The sequence below is a fragment of the Anser cygnoides genome, chromosome 14, assembly GCF_040182565.1.
Source record: "Anser cygnoides isolate HZ-2024a breed goose chromosome 14, Taihu_goose_T2T_genome, whole genome shotgun sequence".
NCBI classification, from domain to species: domain Eukaryota; kingdom Metazoa; phylum Chordata; class Aves; order Anseriformes; family Anatidae; genus Anser; species Anser cygnoides.
Window position 1 is genome coordinate 11,985,005 of NC_089886.1, and position 16,150 is coordinate 12,001,154.

Sequence of the window (16,150 nt, forward strand, 5' to 3'; positions counted from 1 at the left end):
GACAGAAGCTTCATGCTGAATTAACCTATGTCTTAAGTCCTGTTATCCACTTTAGTTACCTAACCCAACAGCTTTTCCTACCAGCAAAAGAATTTACTCTGCTACCCAAGAAGTTACTAGAGACCTACAATAGCCCCGAAGTCTATAAAGGCACTCTTCTAGCCTGACCAAAAACAAGATATCCACCCTAGAAAGTGGAAGTTGCCTTTGTGGTATTTTTTTGTACTTGTATGAGGCAAGAATGCTTCAAAGTGTCAGCTCTTACCCCTTAATAAGTTGGTCTGCCTTCTGACAAGACACCTCTGCTATTTCTGACAGAAGGATTCTTAATTTCTTTGAAGTCATACATCAGGATTTTTATTTTTTTTTTTTTTTGCCTTTAACTCCCTCCTAAAATGACCACCAAGGGAACTCTGATAGGACTTTTCTCACTGGTTAGATTTGTATGCATTTTGTGCTATATGAAGGGGTTTGTGTATTCATATGAACTCTTCTGCAGTGAGTGACAAGCGATCAGTAGTAAACGCACCTAATCTCAGGAAGCATATTCTAGGAGAGGAGATGGTGATAGAAGGGACTAGGTAGCACAACGGCCACACTGATCCCATGGCCTACTTCAGTTAAACCACGAGGATGCAGTTTGAAGAGGATAAGGGAAAGCAGTTCAAGGCAGAGCAGAAAAAATGGAGCTGGGGAAAAAATTAGAAGCATACTGCAGATGTATTTAGGTTTCAAAATTAATTCCATGTTATGAACTATTTCATGAGTGATTAAAGCTTTGACAGCCACTAATACGAAGACCACAGATGCCCTCAACTAGCCTCTATAATACTGCCCCATTGTTCTGTCATAATTCTAGTATTTTCTCCAGTATCTTCAAACATGCTATTTATCATCCCCACTGCATATGCCCACTTCAGAATCCCTATGACAAAGGCAGATAACATACCAGGCCACATTACATGCCCTGCAACTGTAGAATTCTAACATAACCAGCTGTTACGTTTTGATTAAGTCACTGAATGTTAGTACTTAATACTAACTTAGTACTTCTAACAGTAGCTAGTACTTGACTAAAAGCATTCATAAGGAAAGCTGTGGCAACCTGACAGTCATTTGCCCTTTACTGACACCATTTCTTCAGGTTTCAACTCACAGTGAAGACTTTCAGCTTCATGCACTAGCAGATTCACTTCTGGCAAGAGACAAAACTTTGTTTTGCCTTTTCATCTCTTTCTACAAATGCAGATGTCTTTAGCTGCACAGAGAAGGTAGGAATTTTCGTGAGTTCAGTAAAAGGCAGTTATGATATGCAAGAGAGGCAACAAGAGTCATCTGTCTGAACTAAAAAATGCCTGAGAACATCACATGTAGTTGGAGATAAGAACTGCATGTATTTGTTAGCCTTTAAAGGCCACAGCTGTTTTCTTACATATCTAACTTGGTTTGCATTTTCAACAAAACCTTCCTTTGTCATGTACTACTTTTTTTTTTTAAATAGTTCAAGCATTTAGCCTGAAGTACAATCTCCCGAGGAGAGCTGCAAGACTAAGCACTTAAAGTAAAAAAGACTTATCTGATCTACTAGCAAAACTAAACGGTCTCCCTGTGGTCAAAGAGAAATTGGATGAACAGAGCATCCAGCACTTGTGAAGAAGCTGTTATAAGCTGGACACGGGACCACAAGACTGAAGTTGTGACCACAGAAGCAGTTAATAGTAAGAACACAGCACTTTCACATTCTAAATCTAAATAAGTAATTCATTTCAGCAGAGAAAAATTAAGTGAGCATTGGAGGTACCTTTTGAAATAGTTAGTGCTGGGGACCACTGTGATCGTAGAATATCAAGACAAATGCTGCCATTACTGTTAATATTTGGATGATAGATTCTTGTTGTAAATGCAACCTGCAGAAGAAGGAAAATTTCAGTGTAGGCTCACAAATGTACATTACACCACATGGTAATGAACAGATGTATGGTACAAGCCACTCACCTTAGGTGGTTTGAAGGGATAATCTGTTGGGAAGTGAATTGTCAAGAAAAATACTCCACCTTGATAGGGACTGTCATTCTGTTAATGAAAAAGAATCATTGCAGTTTGAGAAGTTTTTATAAGACGACTGGTCATAAAAACTATGAACATCAATGCACTCATACTTACTGGTCCCATTATTGTAGCTTGCCAATGGAACACTGAAAAGAGAGAGAGATTTACTTCAGTTTGGAGAAGCTCAAGTAATGAGCTACTTACGTCAAGACAAAGCAGTACAGAAAACCCTATTTTAAAAACAAAACCTTCCAAAAAGCTGCAGGGAAACAAGCCAAAGAGCTGAACAGAGACAAGAGTGAAGTACTCAGCACTTCATATACACTTGATCCACACTTTGAGATTGTTGTGGAGGTACACACATTACACCCTACAAGAAATCCTGTTACAATAAAAATCCAGTTATATTCAATGCTTCAGACCCAAACTTGTGCATTCGATTTTGTGGTTTCCCATGAAGCTCTACCATCATCTGAATCAAAGCCCAGTCTCCAACAACTGCAACACCCTTTTTCAGACTGAACTACAGCAAAGGTGCAGAGTAAGCTCATCCTTTTCTTCAACAGGATCTCTCCTGCACTGCTTGTTAGTTGAATAAAGGGTAAGCCTAAGCTTTGTACATGTGTAAAGAAGTAACCTACAGGCAGCAGTATGTTGATGAACATTTATCTTCCACAGAAACCTGAAAATTTCATTGCAGCAGCAGAAAGCAATAAAAGTCTTACAAGAATGAGCCTGCTAAATGCTTGAGACTGTAATATGCTAGCATACTTTAGGTTAAACGGAAAAAAAATGAGTCTCACTCATATGCATCTGTCCAAGAGAACATCTTAATCTGGTAATACAGAAGACTTGTGAAGAACGTCTTTATGCTGCAGAACATAAGGAAAACAATGCTGTTAATCTGTATGACAATTTCCTAATACGCGCCTCAGGGTTCCTGCTTTCTCCTAAGGCTCTAACGCTAGCCTGTTTGCAACACACCAGCTTCACAAATTTGTCAACTGCTATGGGAAACTCCCCTCTGCACGGAGATTGCTACATCAGATCTTTAAAAGTCAGAAGCTGTACATGAAACTCCAGCTGTTACAAGGCAAGCCTTTTAGGTACAGAAGCTGAAGCCATCTGCGGCCGCGAACTTGCAACTGGTGTCAACAGCTTTCATGACTACCCAGGCCAAAATGTAGCTTTGACCCACAGTGGCACCTAATGTTCTACTCTAGCATGAGCAGTTTTTAATTACACACTGTACAGACAATACAACTGGATATGATCTCATAGAAAGAACAGAAGGAAGCAGAGCAGAAACAGCCCTGCCAAGACTGAAGTACAAATGCAGTTGGTTCAAGCAGCAGGTTTTGTAACAAAGGGTATTGCAGCTGGTAACACCAACTAGCATGGAAAGAGTACATTCAATGAAGAGTCAGAAACTCAAGATAATGCCTCATGACTTCAAAAGTGATGTTCACCCATTTTAAAAGGTTCACAGCAAGTCCATATCACCTGTAGCTGGACAGGGAGAAACACATAACAAGAGGACAGAGGGGTGGCAAAAAGCCAGTGAGGAGCAGAGCTTATCACGAAAGAACCAAGAATTTCACATGCATCTGTAAGCGATGGTTAAGATTCACTACAACTGTACTGCAATATACACGGAACGCTGGATGTTAACCTGCATACCTCTGCACACTGAAAACATATGCTGATATAACCAGTCATCATCCTGAACCCAAGGAGAATGCAGAAAGAATGCTTTTACACTGACTCCTAGCATTGCTGACTTTCAATAGCTAAGCACAGGTACGTGTTTGGATGGAAGTAAACTAAACCACTGCAGAGTACTCTGGAAGTATACTAAAATTTGGTAATATAATGCCAACCATATTCCTAGAACAGAAGCTGGATGCGAGCTAAGAGGACAAAGCTACCTCACCAAGAGAAAGAAGACTGTCCCTACAGTTCAGGAAGCAGAAGCAGCTTTTCCTCTTCCAGCGTTTATGATGAGCCGCTGACACATGGGGACAGTTCGCATCAGCTGGACTAGCCATAAACACCGCTTTGAAAGCACAGCACAAGTCTGAACCCTGAGAAACATCATTCTGACAAGGCAACCCAAGGCAGACCTAGAACATGGGGATCACTATCAGAGAAGGCACATGTCCATTGCTATCACTGCTTTTCAGCTACACACATCCAAAGGGTTAGCTCTAAACAGTGCGAGGCTTTCAGAGGTCTATCAGAAAGGCATCATGAAGAAAATTGAGCATTACTGCTGAATACAGAAAAGTTTAAAGAAGCTTTCAAATCATAAACATTATGTTACCACCTCCTCCAGACAATCTGAACAGCTTTTGATAAACTTTGGAAACAACAAAATTGATTATGATGGCACAAATCAAACTTGGAAGTTTATGGGAAGAAAACCCTCAAATTGGCCCTACATCTTAGTAATCACCCTTCAAGGCAACTACAAGTTTCTTTGAAATACCACTTTAACAGCAGGAAAGCTATGGAGTAACTCAAAGTTTGATAATATTGCTAAAAACCCTCAAAACAAAATGCAATATTCATTCAGGAATGAAAATACTGAAATCAGTGGAGATGTTACTGTTTAGCATTCTTTTTTTTTAACCTAGCCTTAGACTTCTATTTCAATTTAAGTTTCTAGCAGCTACTGTTTTTCTTTTAGAAAGAACACCTAAGCTTAGAGTTCCCAGAACATAGACTGGGGTTCCCTACTCAAATACTCCCTGAGCTTGGATGCTATGCTGAACAGCACCCAGGGCAGAGATACTGTGTTGCAGTGGAATGCAACTTGAACACAGTTTTCACTGGGATGTCTACTAAAGCGTTCCTATGTAGCCTTCTGTATATGGCAGAGCTGCTACAAGAAAGCATAAACACCTTTCCTCATCTCAGGCATTTCATACACTAAATAATCAGGCATTTAATTCATAATGCAAGTAAGTACCATAGGCCCTGGGGTAAATTCAGGTAAAGTTATAAAGGAAAAATTGAACTTATAAGTGTTCCTGTAATCAGACAGCTTACTAATCTTGTCTACCCAAGTTATGACCAAGAGCTTGATGCTGCTATAAAAAAGGTAGCTTACCATAAAGTACAAAAGCCCTAGTTAACATAGAGAAGAAGCCTGAGCAACTTGTGCAACCACTTCAGTTTAGATTAAAAAAAAAGGCCTCTTACAAAAATGCTGTGCAGTAGGGGCCAACAATTAAGCTACCTCATTCACAGCTAACCAAAGCAGACTGGGGAATATCACTGGGAACTACAAGAGAAGTTTTTATACATATCCTTAACCCAAGTCACATGACACAGCTTGCCTTCCTCTAGGAAAATCCCACAAGCAAGATAACAGGAGACCTTCTCACTACAAACAAAAACAGAGTAGGATTTCAAACAGTGACTGTCTTCTGCTTTCACACAGCTCTTTGAGCTTCAAAAAGGACAGAAAAAAAGATGTCCAGATGACACACCATGAGAACAACCTAGCACAGGGAAGATTACCAGCTGACGCATGGGCCCAGAAAGTCCTAGACTATCCCCTCCAGTACGCTATCCCCTGTAGGGAGCCTGGCAGAGCCAACTGATTCGAGTGCAGTTTTTAAACACAACAGTACCGTGTGATTTAAGAACGGTCTACCCGTATCTCATCTGAAACCTGAGCACCTACGTCCAAATCCAGTGACAGAACTGTCACTACAGCAGGACTCATACATTCTGATTCTGCTTATTCAGAAGTCCTGAAGCAGCACACCAGACTGAGCAAAGTCCTGCCTAAAAATGAGGAGTCAAACTTGTTTTTTCATTTCTTACACTTTGTTGCACTCTGTAACAGCACAAAACAATCACAGAGCAAGCAGCTTTTCCAATCTAACAATACCTCACGATCCAAGCTTTAATTCACCAATTAGTTTTCCTTCCATTCACACTTTACCTTGTCATCTCCAAGGACTGTGTGTTACCCTTTCAAGAAACGCACCAGTTACTTTAACTCCCAGGTAAGATACCATTAACTCCGGATTTGATGTACCACCATCTAGTACTAGGAGCAGATTGCTTTACCTCTACAGGGCCATGTGACTACACTAGATATAATTTAGGTATCAAACACGTTCAGATAGCTGTATGAGGCTGCTTGCTGGTTTGGCCAGGCAGCAACTGAAGTTCTCCAACTTTTGCAGACAGCATGCAGGATGAGAGCACCAGAACAGTTACTCTGGAAGGTAAACAGCTTAATGTCTTAAGTACACAGAGCTGCCCAACCAAACAGAAGCGACAGACCTCCAGCGATTCACAAGGAAGGCATTATAAAACAGCAACAAATGTAAGATTAGTACATGGAGTAGCCTTCAGTACTCAAACAAACAACAGAGACCAGTTCTCCTCGCTAAGACTGGACAACCTGCTTAAGAAAAAAAAGGAAAAAAGGTAGAGACTGCAAGTGTTTGCTAAATAGCAGCATACTTACTGTCATCACCAACCGGCCCTGCTGAACACTGTGCTGGAGGATCACGTGCCAGATCATTCAACTCCTAAAAAACAGGAACAGTTTGTTTCATTTAATTTCAAAACCAATCATGTTATTGCTAAAAAAAGCTGCTGGTAGCACTTTGGCTGTCATTCTTGCTCTTCACAGGAGTCCTGCTCATGAACATAATGCTCACATCACTGAGTTTTCTGAGGCAACAGGAGTGGTAACCTCGCTAAACTTAGAGCTAGTGGTCCAGACAGCCAATTTTATTTAAAGTAAAATATTTGGCATATGCACCCATTACCTCTCCTAGGTCTCCACGCACTCCTAAGTCACAGCAATGCTTATTAAGTCACATGGCTTATCACGTTGGCTTTGCTTTGAGAATAAAGCATAAGAAACCCTAATCATCATCAAGGTATAATGTTTTCCACTATGTCTAGGTCAGAGACGAGGTGGCTCCAACCCAGCAACTCTCAGTATCAGCCCTATTTTAGGGCTTATACTGTAACAGCTCCCAAGCTGTTCCAGCTCTAATGATCTAGTTTAGATTTTCAAGCCTAAAGTAGCTTTTGCAGCATACAAAACTCGAACAACCTGGTTGTTTCACCTCCAAGTCCACCCACCAGCGGATATGGGTGGTTAAACAATAGAACACAAGGCCTCTGGTAACTAGCTTTAGTCTATGAATGGAAATCCACATTTTTTTAAGTCCCCTTGTCAGGATTTCTTCACAGTAAGATTTGACTATCGTGAGTCTCAATCTCTGGCTGTGTGGAACAAGTAAAATGCTTCTGTTCTGAACTACACCAAACTTCAGCTTAAAGCTGAATTTCAGCTGAGATCAGAGAGTCCATGCTGCCACCAGTAACTCACACGAGCAAGTTGCTCAGGAAGTCGACACCTAGCAGCAAGTACAAATAGAGTAAAACCCTGAAATCCAACTTGCCTGCTGATCCCACCTCAGCCACTAACCTGCTCCCTGGGACTGTGAAAGGGCAGCATGACGGTCCTAAGCCTGTCAGCTAGCACAGAAACAAACCTCGGTGTAGAAAGCTAAATATAAGCACCAGACAACTATTATGAGAACTAAACCCAGCATTCAGGAAACACTCCCGTGCTATCCCTGGCCTGCTGTGCATTCACCTTTTCACCTCACAGCCTGCAGACCAGCAGTCTGTATCACTTTTCCGTTGTGCACTCAGGTAGCTACTTACCTGAATCTCTTGACAGACAAAACACCGAAGGACACTGATCAACACAAACCGATTGCAGAAAAACCTTGGGGCTTAACGGCCTTCTGAGAACTTACGCTGGCTCTAAGTATCAAACAGATGATGTCCTGGAGTTCCAGCTCCTGTTGCCCCTGAACTTGGAGTCCACCACTAATCAGATCTTCTGCTACAGGAGGAGAATGTTGCCTTACACCAAACAGGAGAATCTCTGGGATCTTCCCCTCAGTGTGCAAGCCCCCAGAAGTCTCACGGTAGAGATGCAAAGCTTCACATATTCCAGCTGCTGTAAAGAACCTAAGTTTGGTTTTCTGTCTGTGACTCCCAGGTTTCAAAGAGCCCAGCTGAAAGCCTCCTGACTTGACACCACAGACAACTGAACATTTTCTAGCGCTCAAGCAAAGCTTCTTAGTGCTGACTTAGTGCTGCAAAGGTTGCTCTCTCATCTCATGGTTCCACATGGGCTTGTGCAGGAAAAGATACTGAGCATGCATCACCTGCTCAAGTGGCTGCTCCACTCCTGAAGGTGCAGAGCATCTCCAAGTGCCTGCTGCTGAAGGGCTTTCCTCTTACAAGCTGCCAGTCACACAAGTCAGTTTGGAGCAACCAGTTTTAGTCCGGTGAGGATTCCCTCCTTACTTCCTGCAAGCATCAGCCAGCAAAGCACTCATTCCCCATCATCACACTTCACACCACCCACTGTGCACCTGTTTTTAAGCCCAGAGCACTGAAGATGCTGAGTACCACTGCAAGCAGTAGAACCCCATTCCATCCTATCCTACAGGACTGCATGCAGGACAACAAAATTTCAGACAGAAGTGGTCTTAAAAGCGCAGTGCCCTGCAGGACAGTGAACTGCACTGTGCTCTGCTTCAACATCAGTAAGCAGCGTCGCTCTGGGCAGTCAGTTACATACAGCTTCCTTGACACCTCCCTGGACACATACAGGGCACACACGTTCATCAGCCTCATCACCGCTGCAAGAATGAAGTGGCTCTCCACATGCACAAGTTCAGAAATATGAGCATAGGAACTTAAAAGACAGGAATACATCTACTGTACACTACCTGCATAGAGTACAGTCCACTCCCAAATGCTATCAACTCTCATCTCCCACGAAGACAACTTAGAGTGCTCTGCTACTCAGAACTCCAAACACATCCATCAGAAAGAACTCCTAATCCTCTCCTCCATACCAGTTTTCATTCTCTTCACTCCCACTTTATGCATAATACAACACAACAATACATGTTCAGAAGAAATACCGCTGCAAGAGCGCACGTCTGTCGTGTAGGGTCAGCCTGCCGGTGATTAGGTTTCAGAGCCCAGCACACATCTTCCCCTCTGGGGCAGGGGAAATAGCTGCAGAAGCTGCAGCTTGAGCACCCATCTACTGGCTGGTGGAATTCACAACGCGGCGGTGCTCTGATGGCCACCCTATGTCCCGCTGCTGGAGAGCAGCCCAGCAGCACCACCCCAACACACCGATGCAACAGCACACCTCACGTGCCACCACTGAAGGAAAATCTCGCAACAGATGCGGAACACAAAGAAAAGTCTAGTTAGCAGTAGCCTGCTTTCTCACCAAAACACTACATTGTCCACCTCAATCTGCAGTTCCAGGTAGAAGGAATACTTTGGTTTTTGAAGCTGTGTACACTATCACAGTGGAAACAGGAAGGTCACGGTGAATACTCATACCGTTTGCATCAGCGATGCAGCTTTCACCTAAAGCAGCATTTTGTATTCTGCCCTACAAATTCAGACAAGCTCCACAGATTATATAGCTAGATGCCTCTCGACACCAAGGAGGCTAGAACGGTTTGGGTTGGAAGAGACCTTAGAGACCATCCAGCTCTAAATCCCTTGCCATGGGCAGGGACACCTCCCCCAGACCGGGTTGCTCAAAGCCCCATCCAGCCCGGCCTTGAACATCTCCAGGGATGGTGTGTCCACAGCTTCTCTGGGCAACCTGTGCCAGGGCCTCACCATCCTCAGAGTAAAGAATTTCCTCCTTATACCTAATCTAAACCTACCCTCTTTTAGTTGAAAGCCATCACCCCTCATCCTGTCACTACAGGCCCTAGTGAAGTTTCTCAGAGTCTCACATATTACATCTCATACACTGAGAGGCCACAGCAAGGTCTCCCCAGAGCCTTCTCTTCTCCAGGCTGAACAGCCCCAGCTCCCTCCGCAGAGGTGCTCCAGCCCTCTGATCAGACTCCTGGCCTTCTCTGGAGAGCTGCACGCCCAGCCGTGCTGGGGGCCCCACAGCTGGCTGCAGCGCTCCAGGTGGGAGCTGACGAGAGAGGAGCAGAGCAGGACGATCCCCTTCCTCTCCCTGCTGTTGATGCAGCCCAGGACACGGGCAGCTTTCCAGGTCTCAAGCACACGTTCCTGACTCACGCCCAGTTTTTCACCCAGCGGTATCCTCACGTCCGTCCCTGCAGGGCCGCTCTCCAGCCGGTACCACTCCCCCTGCAGCTGGGGCTGCCCCAGTCCAGGAGCAGCACCTCACACTTGGCCTTGCTGAGCCTCAGGACATCCCCATGGGCCTGCCCCTGCCCCCAGGGGTGGCTTCGTTTCCCTCCCAGGCACCAGCTGCACCGCTCAGCTGGGCACCACCTGCACAATTGCGGAGGGCACACTCGCTCTCACCATTTACACCACCAATACCTTACAGGGCTTCCTGGCAGGGCACAGGTGATCACGTTTAACATGCCATTCTCCTCAGGCTGCCTGCATGCCAGCAGACTTCCACTGATCAGTTACCAGACGTGCAGAGCCAAGCTTAAGAACAGGAGCGATAGCTGCATACAGCTGCACTTACCCACACACAAGCGACAAACATGCACCGCCGCACCGTACCGCCAAGCTTCTGCATCCAGCCCAGGGGTTACTCTGCCTTTTGGAAGTTTTTTGTGCTGTTTCCAAGGTGCTGCTAACACCAGGCCTACTGAAGTCTTTGTTTCCAGATGTTACTGAAGGAGACCGAAGAACAGCTGGCTTAACTCAGGACAAGCGACCCTGGAGCCCGTGTAAAACTAACTCTTAATACACGTAGGATCCAGTTAGTCTGGTATCATCTACAAGCCAAACGTTACCGCATAGCAGACCCCAAGCTGCAAGGCCTGGTCTACTTCCCAGTGACCCAGGAAGGCTTTTTAAAGCCAGTGATCAAGTCTTACCTTCACAGCACTGATTTTAAACCCATGTCTGAAGAAAGCTGTAGCTGCTTACCAGCCAACACACTGTCTTGTCCTTAAGCTCACGCAGAAGGTTTTGCTTTGGAAACTTAAAAGCAAAGAACGAGGCAGCCTTTAGATGAAGTTTCAGTCGAGGTTTTCAGCTCCCGGGAGGCTGCCTCACTATGAGTTGCCTTCAGCTGGAAAGGAAGCTCACAGAGCTTGTACCGCCCTTCAGGAGAGGGCCCTGGGAGCTAGGCCCATTGCTGAGGATCATGCCATTACCGTGATCCATCCTAAAAGTATTAATTAGTTCCTTGGCAATGGGGAGGAATTGGAGGCATGGTGCAATGGAAAGCAAGCTTCGAGGTAACTTTCCCAAATGCCAAGTTGTATGAAACTACATCTGCAAACCGGGTATCCTAACAAAGCCACAAAACTCACTGACACTCAGGCTGCAAAAGCAGGGCATTTTGAGTTCCCCAGAAGCATAACCCCACTTAGGGGTTCCAGGAGTGTATTTCAGAGGAGATACAGCACGCTTAAGCCAGACTCCCGTGCTGTGCTACCAAAGTCACCGAGAGCATCAGCTGCCAACAAGGACTTGGGGCACACTGGGAAGCCAGCGCCACAAGTCCCCCTCAGATCCCCGGAGTCACTGCTGCTCCCTCCTCCTGGTAGCCCGTTTCCCAGCAGCTGGCCTGCAGCATTCAAAGTGCAGCTTGATCATCAACTCCACAAACAGCACGAGAAGTTTTTCCAACGCACTATCAAGACAGAAGCATCTCAGTTTGGGTCTTAAAAGTTTAACCCTGCACTGGTTTCAAGTTATCATTCATTTTAAACTCCAGAGACATTTGTTACAGGCATTCCAATTTACTTCTCCAGACAGCAAGCCCCACGCTCCCTGGACCCTCGTCTGCTGTGTGCTTGATGAAAGAGGCCCTGGCCCAAAGACAAGACTAGTTTTAAGGATTTGAAGCTACTGCTGAGAGACTCTCCAGTAAGAACAACCAACATAACCAGCAACATCAAGTGAGAAGAAAACTACTGTCCTGTGGCAGTTAGTTCCAGAAGTTTTAATACGCCTTAATACAGGGTACAATTTCCCAGAAACGCTCCAGCACATTAGTAATGACTACAAGCAGTCAAAGATTAACCAAAGCCCTTATAGCTTGTGCTCCCTGGTCCTCCCCCTTTACTCCAGTTTGAGCTGTTTTCAAAAACTCTCATTTACTCAGAGCCCACATCATTACTTTGATTATAAGCCTTACTTTCACTTACAGCAGCAACCTGACAGTAAAATAAGCTTTTAATCTGACTTTAGCAAGATTCTTTGCCGGAAGCCCCTGAATCCTTCTGTGACAGGCAGTCTAGGACTGCCTTGTGAAATTGTGATTTATCTAACCAAAAAGTAACTTTGAACCACTTCACCATGAATTGTTAGCAGCTTTCAATAGAGCACTGCCAAGCAACACATCACCAGGGCCAGTGACAAATCGATAGCACTCCGCCTTACCTCAAGAGCAGGAGCAGCAAGAGCACAGCTCACAGGGCCAGCTGCCAGCTACCTGCACAGCTCCGACGGACCCAAGTCTCACCACAGCCTGCTGGACGCTCCCCAGGCCAGCAGGCCCCACATTTGCCCAAGACAGAGGTCGCTGTGCAGGATAAGGTATAAAAGCCTACACCCACAGCACCTCACACAACTCTAGGATGTGCTCGTCAAGCGGGGCCGCTGTACGAGGCGGTGCCCACATGCATGCACCAAGGTCACAGCGTGGATTCCATAGGTTTTCTCTTCGTCTACGAGACTTTTGTGATTCCAGAATCTCTGCCAGTCTAAGGCTACTTCCCCCATTAACAGAAACATTTTAATCTTCAGAAGGATTCTAATCCTTTCCATTTGACAGAATCTGCTTTTCCAGTACTTGAGACAGCTCAGATCCATTGACCTTCTTGACTTCTTACAAGACTCAAACATTAGAAGACAAGCAGTTAAGTGAGCGGCGTAAGAATAGTCAAACTTAATGAAATACATAGAGTTAGCCAAGATATACGTTATGAACAAGCTCTGGTATAACCATCAGTCACCTTTCATCCTTGTTTTCTAAAGCCTGGACAGCAAGAAAACCAAAGCAACGTACAGCTCCCTCCTGCTGTGGAAACCAAATACCAAAAAAGCCCAGCCAGCAGGAGCTTAACCAGCGTATGCCAGACAGATGGGCTGCACCGGCAGTTCCATGAACACAGCAAGAAGCTCTAAGAGAAGGACCAAGGCGTTCCCACGAGCTGCTTTTGCTATTTCTGTAGCACAGAAGTAAGGAACTCTGCCCAACACAGGTAGCGTGTGTACAGCTGGGTTAATACTAACATTGCTCAGTTATCCAACAAACCTAAGGCAACTCCTCCACTAGTACCATTCATTTTGACAGAAGTTACACTTCAACGTCTTCAGGGTTCAAACAGCTCTGGGCCGTGGGAAAGCCCGTTGTCTCGTGCAGCTGAACAGGGGCATCGCTATGGAACACGGCTTTGCTCCACAAAGCAGCACGGTTTATACGGAGAGGCCCACAGAACAGGCAGTAAGCCACCGCTCCTCTACAGTAAGAGAATACTTCACCTCAGCAGGGCTCAAGCACAGCTTCTGGTTCCCTCTTCTCCCTCACCGTGAGGTCTGTCAAGCAGTTCATACAAGGGAACCCATAAATGACAAAAAAAAATAACCTTTTACTTGCTCTCCCGTTGCAAGCAATTCCAAACAGCACCCCACTTACTCGGTTATAGATAATGTATTTCCTAAAGATAAGCACCGCCGACGGTGCTATGGCTGAACCCAAAGCGCTTTGGTTCAAGTCTTAAAATAGAAGCCATTCATTGCAGCCGTCCAGTATCACTCCTGTCCTACCTCTGGATGTCTTCATATTGTATTTCTTCTAAGAGATAACTATGATAAAACTCATCATTGTTATAGATCTAAAAACAGCGATGAAGTTGTTATAGTCAATTGTTACCCTCAGGCTTCACAGCCACTCTGGCCAGTATGACTGCAAACATCCCGGTTTGTCCAAAGCTACACAGTTCTCACAAGACAGGAGTTCAAGTTTCAGATCTGCGAGCCAGCACGCACCTAAGCAAAAATTCAGAACGCTGCTGCCTGAGAGACCGCGGTGAACACCACAAGTTTGACAGGGGGCTGTCCAAGCGCAAGTTCTTCAGGAGCATCTGCTTCAAGAACAGCTACCGCTTCCTCGTGCAGAGACGCTACGCCAGCTCGAGTCCCCAGACAACCCCGAGAACAACCCCAGAGGCACAGCTGGCACCGACCACAGGGGTTCTTGCACTGCCTCCTGGGGGGAACAGGACTGCTTGCCAGGCTGCAGGCAGCTTTTGGTTCTGCCTCTCCTCCAAGCCAGAGGAGCTCAAGGTGCAAGACACCGCTTCAGGTAACATTGTTCACACCGTGCCAGAGGTTTAGTCCTGGGATTTCCTGCTCGTTTTTGAAGCCTACATTATCCAAGGACACAAGACCTTCGGAGAAAACCTCACAGCCCGTGGTGGACAGTAAACCCAGGTCACCAAGCACAAAAGCCAGCAGCAAGATTGAGAGCTGAACACTGATATACCAAGACTGATAATTCCCTCCCCCCAAATGCCTAAGCAGCAGCTTTCCCTTCCATTGCTTCTTTGTACTCAAGCCCACTGGGATTATTTCCACTTAATCCACGCTCTGCAGCCTTTTGTTCCTGCCACAAGGTACAACAGCAAAGGTCAGAAATTTGCTGTTGCACCGGTTATCCTGACAGAGATGGTCAGCCTACATAAAGCACCTCCACTTTTCCCAGGGAGCAGAACAAAAGCGAGATGATACAAACACCGTCCACAGGATTTAAGATAGCTGAAGTGTAAACAACCAGTGGTTACCACTTCAGTAACTGAGGGAGACAGCCCCAGTAACTCAAATTAAAGGATTGCTTTTCCAGCTGTACCTGAACTCCCATATAACTTTCAAAGCACCTGGACTGATGGAGTGAGTGGCTTTATACCCCTCCACACACTTTGCTGGAGATTCTTGCCTACAGCCCTACCACCTCCACTCTGCTCCACAGCCACCATCCTCACTCTTCTGGAGCGCTCAGTACTTTGTGGAGCTCCATACACACCACTGCTTTAGCGATCCCTCCCCACCACACTACTTCCCAAGGCTTTGCAGCATCCTGTAACCTAACGCAGCCCCCATTATGCCTCAGGATTCTCTACCTTTGAAAAGCAGCACGAACAATCAGCCCATGAGTAACCAGTGAGTAACAGTCAAGCCATGAGTTAACAAAGGCCCAACACGTGCAGTTTCTCTTCTGCTGGAAACAGAACTCTGAGAAAGCTGAACCAGAGCAAACACGAAACTCCGAGAAAGTAGCTTTGCCTACTTCACAAATTACCCTACAGAAGATGTAGCGCCCCCACAAGAGCCCTGCATTGTGGGTGTCCCCTCCAACCCCAGCTGTCACGTTTATTGTTCTCGCATTCACCACTGTCCCCTAGGCACACACTGACGGCAGGCAAATAACCCACTCCCAAGGAGCGGCACTCTTCCAAAGTACCCGCAAGTCCACAGACGTGCTGTGGAAATAATACAGCGTGAAAACTGATCTGAGTTAAGTATCAACAAAGTCAGAGACCAAATATTGCGTACAATTGATCCTAAACGAGAGAACAGCTTGCTTATGTAACACATTACTGCGTGCTGATCTGGAAGTTTCAGTAACTAAAATTGTACTCTAAGGCCTTCTCCTTCAAGGTCTACCCATTCCACAAGCATACGCAATCCTTCAAACTCTTCAGTCTTCTTCTTCATCTTAGGTTTAAATTGACCACTACGACCCATGAAGCTTCACAAGAACTTCAAGACAACCTACAATCAGAACAAAGACATTAAGATGTAGTCCAAACCTGATACTATGTATCAGAACAAGCAAGCCAAACTTAAATAGTAAGTAGCGGTTTCACATCTGGTTTTAAGCAAGAATTCGAGCCACACAGCAATTCAGAGCAGAAGCCCTATGGGAGGACTGGCTTCCACATCTGAACCCTGAACGTGGGTCCCAACCTCACAGCTATGCTTCTTTGGGGGAAAGGATGCAGAGGCCCAACTCAGCAGGGCAGTAATGGCGCGGTCTGTCTTCTTGAAGAGA

General features: G+C 45.5%; 1 protein-coding gene across 3 annotated transcripts in view; it reads right to left on the bottom strand.

The window, feature by feature from the left end:
• UBE2D2 (ubiquitin conjugating enzyme E2 D2) overlaps positions 1-16,150 on the bottom strand; it is a 30,302-nt gene that overhangs the window by 13,262 nt on the left and 890 nt on the right. Inside the window, exons 1-6 of one of the 3 annotated variants that reach the window (XR_010824903.1) lie at positions 7,854-16,132; positions 6,539-6,602; positions 2,853-2,921; positions 2,164-2,195; positions 1,996-2,073; positions 1,802-1,907 (exon numbers count right to left, since the gene is read on the bottom strand). Coding sequence is in view for 1 of the 3 variants with exons in the window: in XM_066977104.1 (XP_066833205.1) it covers positions 1,802-1,907; positions 1,996-2,073; positions 2,164-2,195; positions 6,539-6,602 (280 nt within the window). In the remaining 2 variants the exon portion in view is untranslated. Of the gene's footprint in view, positions 1-1,801; positions 1,908-1,995; positions 2,074-2,163; positions 2,196-2,852; positions 2,922-6,538; positions 6,603-7,853; positions 16,133-16,150 lie in introns of those variants that run through there. The other 2 variants (XR_010824904.1, XM_066977104.1) reach the window with 2 other exon arrangements.